The 9,643-nt window shown below is 39.2% G+C and overlaps 1 protein-coding gene across 1 annotated transcript; it reads left to right on the forward strand.

The window, feature by feature from the left end:
• Positions 1–2,649: 2,649 nt before the first annotated feature.
• On the forward strand, positions 2,650–8,473 carry LOC121877141. Its single transcript, XM_042382761.1, has 2 exons — positions 2,650–2,831; positions 8,209–8,473. The coding sequence occupies exons 1-2, from the start codon at positions 2,688–2,690 to the stop codon at positions 8,434–8,436; spliced, it is 372 nt and encodes a 123-aa protein (XP_042238695.1). The 5' UTR covers positions 2,650–2,687; the 3' UTR covers positions 8,437–8,473.
• Positions 8,474–9,643: the final 1,170 nt, after the last annotated feature.

A 9,643-nucleotide genomic window follows, 5' to 3' on the forward strand; every position in this document is an offset into this window, starting at 1 on the left:
TGTCTTCCTCAAATACACTGTCTTCCTCAAATACACTGTCTTCACAAATACACTGTCTTCCTCAAATACACTATCTTCCTCAAATACACTGTCTTCCTCAAATACACTGTCTTCCTCAAATACACTATCTTCCTCAAATACACTGTCTTCCTCAAATACACTTTCTTCCTCAAATACACCTTCTTCCACAAATACACTGTCTTCCTCAAATACACTGTCTTCCTCAAACACACTTTCGTCCTCAAATACACTGTCTTCCTCAAATACACTGTCTTCCTCAAATACACTGTCTTCCTCAAATACACTTTCTTCCTCAAATACACTGTCTTCCTCAAATACACTGTCTTCCTCAAATACACTGTCTTCCTCAAATACACTATCTTCCTCAAATACACTGTCTTCCTCAAATACACTGTCTTCCTCAAATACACTTTCTTCCTCAAATACACTTTCTTCCTCAAATACACTATCTTCCTCAAATACACTGTCTTCCTCAAATACACTGTCTTCCTCAAATACACTGTCTTCCTCAAATACACTGTCTTCCTCAAATACACTGTCTTCCTCAAATACACTGTCTTCCTCAAATACACTCTCTTCCTCAAATACACTGTCTTCCTCAAATACACTGTCTTCCTCAAATACACTGTCTTCCTCAAATACACTGTCTTCCTCAAATACACTGTCTTCCTCAAATACACTGTCTTCCTCAAATACACTTTCTTCCTCAAATACACTGTCTTCCTCAAATACACTGTCTTCCTCAAATACACTCTCTTCCTCAAATACACTGTCTTCCTTAAATGCAGCAGCTTTTTTTATGTACAGCAGTTTCTGGTCTAAGAGATAGAGCAATTGTTCTTTAAGTGTATAGAAACAACTTCACAGTACGACTAATTCTATCCATTCGTACACTCATGATTCTACTCTTCCCTCTTCTTCACATTTTTCCCTACCTCCTAATTCACAAACTAGATATATTTCTAGAGCTGATATCATTTAATTTATCAATGTGGATCTGTTCAGCATCTCCGAATGGTGAGGTAGAAACTTGATTAAATTCAATCGTAATAAAACTCAGTATTTGCCAATTACACTTTTCAAATTAGGTGATCTCCCACCAATCACATTTCAGGACGCAATCATTCTGCCAAATTCAAAATGGATATGCTAGACCTAACCATTTCTTCGAATATGTCATGGAAGCCACACATCCTCAGCATTGCTAAAGCTGCCTCCCAAAATCTGGGAATGCTGTACAGATGCCGTAGCTATTTCACTCCTGAGCAGTTGCATCAAGTTTATAAGGGACTCATTCGTCCTAACTTGGAGTACTGTTCTCATATCTGGGGTGGCTCTTCTTCTGTCCAACTGTTAGATAGGGTGGAATGAGAGGCATTTCGTCTTATTGACTCTCCTCTTTTAATTGATAATCTCTCTTCCCTTTCTTTTCGTCGCAATTTTGCTTCACTCTCTCTTACAGTACTTTCACTGGCAGTGTTCGGTGGATTTGGCATCCTGTGTACCGCCGGCAAGGCCGTGGGATCGTAACACACGGCTTGCCCGCGGTGCCCACCGTTTCTCTGTGGATGTCGGTGACACTAGAATAACCCGTTATATTACATCCTTCTTTCCTCGCACAGACAAGCTGTGGAATGCTCTGCCTTCTTCTGTGTTTCCATACATTACTTATACAATCTGTCTCACTTTAAAAAGCTGGTTTTCCGTCATCTTTGTGGTGTAGATTAATACAACCTTTTTTTTCTAGCTTAATTTCTTTTTACTCATATTTTTCCGCCCCCAAGGCCCCGTAAAAACACACACAAAAATCTAGGACGATCACATCTGCAGCAGTCGGCGATGGTATATCCCCAATGGCAACTGACAACACAAAAAACAAGCCCGGGATAATAGGGCTCTGCATAAAATGTGGCGAGGAGTGGGCCTCAATAGTGATTAGGCTCCCCGCCCTTTCATTTAACAACGACAGCGGCTTGTGGGGAACTTCCCCGGTAGAGTCAACGTATATTGAGTATACGCAGATTATATTTACGAACATCTTAGATAAAAGCAAACACAGGGAATTGTTTAACTAAGATGTGGCAACATTCAGCAGCATCAGATGGTGGAGGCGCGAGAGTAGTACCAAGTGTTTCATAGGCCTCAGGAGTCGAACGCTTGACATAGTTTCGGGTACTACAGTATGAATTTAAGGATCAGGGAGTTATTTTAGTCAGTTTCTCATTCACTCACCCAGTTACTTAATAAGACAGTCAGTCACTTATTTAATTAAAAAGACAGTCATTCGCTCAGTTCTTTATTAAGACAGCCATTGACACAATTATTAGTTTTCTTCAACTCATTTGAAAATATAGTTTTCTTTTTGCATCTCTCCTACAGGTAAGACAATTGTGTACATCTAAATTATATTATTATACATGTATATGGATGTGTAGTAGTGTTATAAATTATTGACTGTAAATTATGCACTCGATATGACTCAGATTTCTACTCCATTCTATTTAGATATCTTAATTTAAATGTAATTTATCAGAAACCCTTCTAAAGATAGCAACAACTCTCAAAAGGCTCATCCAAGTTTATTAAAGAATAAATAATAATAATTTTTTTATTTAACTTTCTGGCATAATAAACTATTTCAATTCTATTAAAGGAAAGACGCAGACATGGCCCTGGAAAGTCTGGCAATGAATACAGGAGGAAAGACCTACTCTGTGTTGGACGAAGATGATGGTGGCATGTTGGATGAGGCGTTTCTGGGTGCCCTCACCTACCAGCCTGGACAATCACTCTCAAACATCAGTGTCAAGGTAAAGTGCGGCATAGATACCGCAGTTTGGGCCACAGTAACATGTAGTTGCCTGGATAAACCAGGGGTAAACATAGGTTCTATTCACCTCATCCAGGGAAGAGACGAGGTGCTGGTTACCATAACCAGGGGAAGAAGTAAGGTCTAGTTACTATAACCAGGGAGAAAACTAGGTCCTAGTTACCTTAACCAGGACTAAAAGTAGGGTTTAGTAACTTTAACCAGGGGTAAAATAAACTCCTTAACCAGACTTATAACTAGGTCCTAGTTTACCTTAACAAGGGCAGAAGTAGGGTCTAGTTACCTTAACCAGGGGTAGATTAGAACCCAGTTACGTTAACCAGGGCTAAAACGAGGTCCTAGTTACCTTAACAAGAGGGTAAAGTTAGGTACTAGTTATCTTAACCAGAGGTAAAAATAGGGGCTAGTTAACTTAACCAGTGGTATATTAGGATTTAGTTACCTTAACCTGAGGCAGCACAGTTTATGCCTACCTTGATCATTTTATCATTGTTAGCAAAACCGTAGAGAGTCATCCCGACACACAAGCGGAAGTTTTCAACAAGCTTTATACAGCGGGACTTAAAGTCACACTTTCCAAATGTGAATTTTTAAAATCTATAACTTAACTCCTTGGTCAAGTAGTCGATGGAGACGGAATTCATGCAGCTGACGGTAAATTCAAAGCCTTACACAATTTTCACGTCCTACAAACGTTGATTAGGTGCGTAGTTTTCTTGGTTTATCAGGTTATTGCCATTTATTTATGCTATAAAATGTATTTTACGTTCGCTTTGCTGCTGACTATGTTCCTCAAGAAAGACACGAATATTGTCTGGAATGATATACAGGAGAATAGTTTTACTGGATTGAAGACAACACCTATTTTGGCATTTCCTGACTGCACTCAACAAATTTACTCTCCGTCCCGACGCCTCAGGACAAGGGTTCGGGGCTGTTCTCGTGCAGCTGAACACACAAGGGAAACATAAAGTGATTGCTCACGCCAGTCGTAAACTTAATGACGCAGAAACAAGCTATTCAGTTATGCACCTGGAAGTATTAGCTGTTGTCTGGTCAATCAAGAAGTTTGAATTGAATTGAATTGAATTGAACTGAAACAGTTTATTTAGCCAGAAAAACACAGATACAGAGTGGATAATAATAACAATATGAACATGGCTGAGCCAGTTGAGAACCTGAACTCTCTTTTAGGCACCTCATATATACTATATTTTGATCTCAAGCAAGTATTATGTAACATTTAGTATCATCTGGAATAATACAATTGCATGGTGGTAATAAGAACATCTCATAATGTTACCTCGGTTATCACTTCAATGTTTTTAAATTTTATTTATTTTGTTAGCTTAATTATATATATATATATATATATATATATATATATATATATATATATATATATATATATATATATATATATATATATATATATACAGTGGAATTGAAAACATAAGTATAATGGGGGAGCAGTACAACATGGGTTGTACAGTATTATGGTTGAACAAGAGGACAGAGCTGTCAGGATTATGTCTAGTTGGCAAATATGTTTATTGCAATGATAATTACTTATCTATTTACATGATAATTTCCGATAAAGCAGTTTTGATGGTACAATAAAAGCAGGTACTGTAAATATAGTAGGTGTTACAAGAAACATTAATACTTAGACAAAAGATATTTTTTAAGAGATGATTTAAAGGAAAGGAGCGTAGTCTTTGCTCGGATGGGTGGGGGTAAGTTGTTCCACACCTTCACACGGTGATATTTTATGGAGGTCTGGGACTGAGAGGAGGGCATGGGGGGTGGTCTTTGTAGCTCTGGGTGCCTTAAGCTGTATCTCTGATTATTCCGGAACTGGAAATAATTATTGTCAAGCAAGTAATTGATAGATTTGTAGACAAAGAAGGCACAGCAGTAGGTGTTACTATCTTCGGATTTGAAATTTTTCACTATAGCAAATTTTTCGTTTGTGTGATCTGCTTTTTTTTTTCAAGTATGTCATTGTCCGTACAACTCTCCTTTGTGCAGTAACCAGAGATTATGTTTTTGAAGAGCTGGAGGCTCCCCCATAGTGTGTGACAGTGTATCAGGTGTTGGTAAACAAGATCATGATAGATTTCTTTCATTGCTGTGAGAGTGAGTGACTGTCGAGTGTGATATATGATACCACACTGTTTATTGACTTTACTGTGAATGGCTTGTATGTGGTTTCTCCAGTTAAGTTTCTCATCAACAATAACTCCGAGGAATTTAGTATTTTGTTCGCGTTTGAGGACTGTATTACCAAGGTACAGAGGGTCCTGGTCTGGGGGTAAGTTTTTCCTTCTGTGAAAGATCGTGTAGTGGGTTTTCTCAGGGTTTAAGGTCAGTTTATTACCTATTACCCAAGTCCTGACTTTAGTTAATTCAGTGTTCATAGTTCTCATCAAGGAATGGAGGTCTGAGTTGCTGGCATAAAGATTGCTATCGACTGCAAATAAGTTGCATTTTATGAGTGTGCTGGCGTGGAATATGTCGTTTATGTACAACAAGAACAGTACCGGGCCGAGAATGGAACCTTGGGGGACGCCATACAAGATTGGTGAAGAGTCTGCTTGGTAATTATTATAGCAGACATACTGCATCCTGTTGAACAGATATGGGGTAAACCAATTGTGGGGCAGGTTCCTAACGCCGTAATGTTCAAGCTTTGAAAGGAGGATGGTATGGTCGACAGTATCTAAGGCTTTAGTGAGGTCCAAGAATACACCGACTGTGAACTGACTGTCATCAAAGAATTTAAAATGTCATGAGTAAAGGATAGCAGAGCACTCTCAGCCGTCCTTCTAGCTCTAAATCCAAACTGGAAGTCTGTGAAGATGTTATTGGCATTGCAGAAGGAATTTAGTCTACTGTATTACATGCTAGCTTTTCCAGTATCCTACTCAAGGCTGGGAGGACTGATAAGAGGCGGTAATTCTTGAAGAGACCTTTGTCCCCAGATTTTTTTTTTTTGCTGGGTGAACTTTAGCAGTTTTCAGTTTATCCGGAAAGACACCACTAGTGAAGGAGGAGTTACAAATGTGTATTCGGACAGGTAGTAATAAATGGGCTATTTTCTTAATGGTGCTCATTGGTATATTGTCTTCGCCTGCTGCTGCATGTTTGGACATTTTTATGATGGCAAATAATTCATCTGCTGTGACAGGAGATAAGAGTAGCTCATTTTGCTGTCTGTTTTGGAGGTAGGCTCAAAATTCCTCCTGGTAATCTGGGATGCTCTCTACAAGATTTTTGCCAACATCAATAAAATATTAATTGAAGTGGTTGACAATGGGGGAGGGTTCCGTTACAACTGAATCATTTATCACAAAAGCTGAGTGAGGGGCCGAAGGCTGAGTGTTCCTGTTCTGAATAGAACTTATGACATTCCAGGTTTTATTACTGTCGCCTGATGCTGATTGGCATTTCTAACTATTTGAGTTACTCTATGGTATTTCTGATACTTCAATAAGCACCACCGAAAGTTATGGGTCTTTTGCAAGTTTCCTTTGGATTTATTTTTTTAATATCCCATAACCGTCCATACGGATCATGTAGCTGTGGCGGAGTTGTTCTTTTGGAAAAACCTTTCAGGCAGACTCGCACTCTGGTATTTAACTATTCAAGAATTCGCCCCCCGTGTTCAAGTACTTTCTATGACGAGCGAACGTTGTCGCTGATGCTTTGTCCAGACCAGTTACGTCTGTATCTTTGTTTACGCTATCGCAATTACGGGGTGAACAATGACTTGATTCCTTGTGGACTACAGTCATTTTTGCTCTAGAGTCGGGGGAGGAAGCTTATCTACTTAAGTTACCTCTTCTGTTCTGGCAGTTTGAACTACGACAAGACATACTCCACCGCTGCAGACCGAATGCACAGGATACTGTCACACAAATTGCTGTACCTGACACACTACGAATGGCTGTACTTACTCTGTGCCACAATGTCCCTCATGCAGGCTATCCCAGACGTGACAAATGCCTAGCGGAAATAAGAAAACCTTAGAATTGGAATATCATGAATATAGACATCGAACAACTCATTGCTAAAGGTTCATCGTGTGTTGAGCTAAGGGCTCCACTGTAACGTCATTTCTACACAAGAGCAATTGACTTGTTACAACTTTCGAAGAAACACCAAAGTTATATTTACGTACTTCTACAGATCTGTTATTTCAGTTCTTTTGCAGGAAAAATCAGCCGAGGCAGTAGCCCACGCTCTAGTGAAAATATGATATGACCCATTCACGACACCCAAGGTTATTTTATCCGACAGCGTATCAGAGTTTAAGAATAAACTTTAACACAAATTTTCATGCAATACAGCATCCAACAAAGCTACATCACAACTTATCACCCACAGGCGACTGGTCTGGTTTAAAGAACCAATATAAAATCCTTGAAATTCTTGAGATATTATGAAACTCATGCACATGGCATGGGAGGACTGGTTACCTCAAGTAGCAGTTTCGATAAATGGGTCGATCAATAGTTCCACAGGCCAATTCCCCTACTGTATTGCTTATGGCACAGACAAATGTTTACCCCATGATGTTCTTACAGGAACTCCTCTACTTATGTACAACATGGACGATTACTCTAAAAAGCAAATCAATATTTTTACAAACATCCATGGCAAGGTACGGACACATTTATCAGCGTCTCGTGCTGAAATAATTTACAAACAATATAAACAGGCTAAGCTTACAGCGCTATCATGTTGAGAGAACCTGAAGGGATCTCTAAACAGTCGCCCAATTTTTCAGATCCAAATCTGATTACCGCCAAGGAAACAGGCATAAAAACAAATTAACCGAACACACAAATTATAGAGGTAATATATGCGGACTGACTAAGAAGGGTACACCCAGCCCTCCCATACACAACTCTTTGCCAGTGTGGTGGATCCTGTGCCGGCTGAGTTAGTAACTGGAATGAAGTAAGAATTTTTTTTTTGCCATCAAATGGAGTTAACCTAATAGACTATGGGCGCCATTGCTTTCACGGGTTAAATCTACGATGCCCTTTGGCTAAACTTCTTTAACTAGGCATACCCTAAATATGTGCCAAATTTCGTGCTTTTATCATCAAAGGCACAATTCATCCACATATGTGCTGCGCTTATAATTTAAGCTGCCCGAATTCACGCCAAGTACTGTAACATCTGGTAAAGGGGGGGAGGGGGTAGCGGCTATATTCTGAGGCTATTTGAATACATGACAGTTGTAATACTCACATAACTATTATTAACCAATAAATAGATGACATGCCTGAGTGAGTGAGTGTGATATTCATCGCAGGAGGAAGACTCATGTTGTTATTATGGTTCAGATCCATGAGATGGAGTACCAAGGCGCCAACTTGACTGTCTACAGCACCTTTAACGTTGACTCTTCAGTGGGCCGCAAACTACAGTTTCGTCTCGACATGGACTCGACAAATCATATCACATCCAATCCCTATCTTGTGAGCCCTAATGGCACTCGTATCACCACTGCAGTGCTGGACAGCATCATAAATATGTGGACCATTGACGTGGCGCTTGCACAGGTAAAGTAATTCTCCTTAGTAGCGATGACACTGATATTCTCTCTCTCTCTCTCTCTCTCTCTCTCTCTCTCTCTCTCTCTCTCTCTCTCTCTCTCTCTCTCTCTCTCTCTCTCTAATTTATTCCAGACAAAGATGCGTGATATGCTTCCGAATATATATATATATATATATATATATATATATATATATATATATATATATATATATATATATATATATATATATATATATATATATATATATATATTTCATGTAAATCCACAATGAAAACGTGGATAAGATTTTATCAAGATATATATATATATATATATATATATATATATATATATATATATATATATATATATATATATATATATATATATCGAGTATAACAAAGTCCCTGATCGAGTATAACAAAGTCCCCTGAACGATTATAACAAAGTCCCCTGGTCGAGTATAACAAAGGTCCCTCATAGAGTTTAACAAAGGCCCGTCATCGAGTATAACAAAGTCTCCTGATCGAGTATAACAAAGTCCGCTGATCGAGTATAACAAAGTCCCCTGATCGAGTATAACAAAGTCCCCTGATCGAGTATAACAAAGGCCCCTCATCAAGTTTAAGAAAGGCCCCTGATCGAGTATAGCAAAGTCCCCTGGTCGAGTATAACAAACTCCCTTGGTCGATTATAACAAAGTCCCCTGATCGAGTATAACAAAGTTCCCTAATCGAGTATAACAAAGCCCCCTGATCGAGTATAACAAAGTCCCCTGATAGAGTATAACAAAGTCCCCTGATCGAGTATAACAATGGCCCCTGATCGAGTTTAACAAAGGCCCCTAATCGAGTATAACAATGGCCCCTGATCGAGTTTAACAAAGGCCCCTCATCGAGTATAACAAAGTCCCCTGGTCGAGTATATCAAATTCCCCTGGTCGAGTATAACAATATCCCCTGATCGAGTATAACAAAGTCCCCTGATCGAGTATAACAACGTCCCTTGAACGATTATAACAAAGGCCCCTGATCAAGTATAACAAAGCCCCCTGATCGTGTATAACAAAGCCCCCTCATCGAGTATAACAAAGTCCCCTGATCAAGTATAACAAAGTCCCCTGAACGAGTATAACAAAGCCCCCCTCATAGAGTATAACAATGTCCCCTGATCGAGTATAGAAAGTCCCCTGATCGGGTATAACAAAGGCCCCTGATCGAGTATAACAAAGTCCCCTGATC

Source organism: Homarus americanus, unplaced genomic scaffold, assembly GCF_018991925.1.
Source record: "Homarus americanus isolate GMGI-L3 unplaced genomic scaffold, GMGI_Hamer_2.0 scaffold33783, whole genome shotgun sequence".
In the NCBI taxonomy this organism is placed as follows: Eukaryota; Metazoa; Arthropoda; class Malacostraca; order Decapoda; family Nephropidae; genus Homarus; species Homarus americanus.

Bases quoted from the DNA above. Each gene is read 5' to 3' on its own strand.
- LOC121877141 (XM_042382761.1), top strand. From the start codon at position 2,688: ATGGCCCTGGAAAGTCTGGCAATGAATACAGGAGGAAAGACCTACTCT. The intron at 2,832-8,208 runs GTAAAGTGCGGC...ATTATGGTTCAG, and splicing joins TCTCAAACATCAGTGTCAAG to ATCCATGAGATGGAGTACCA.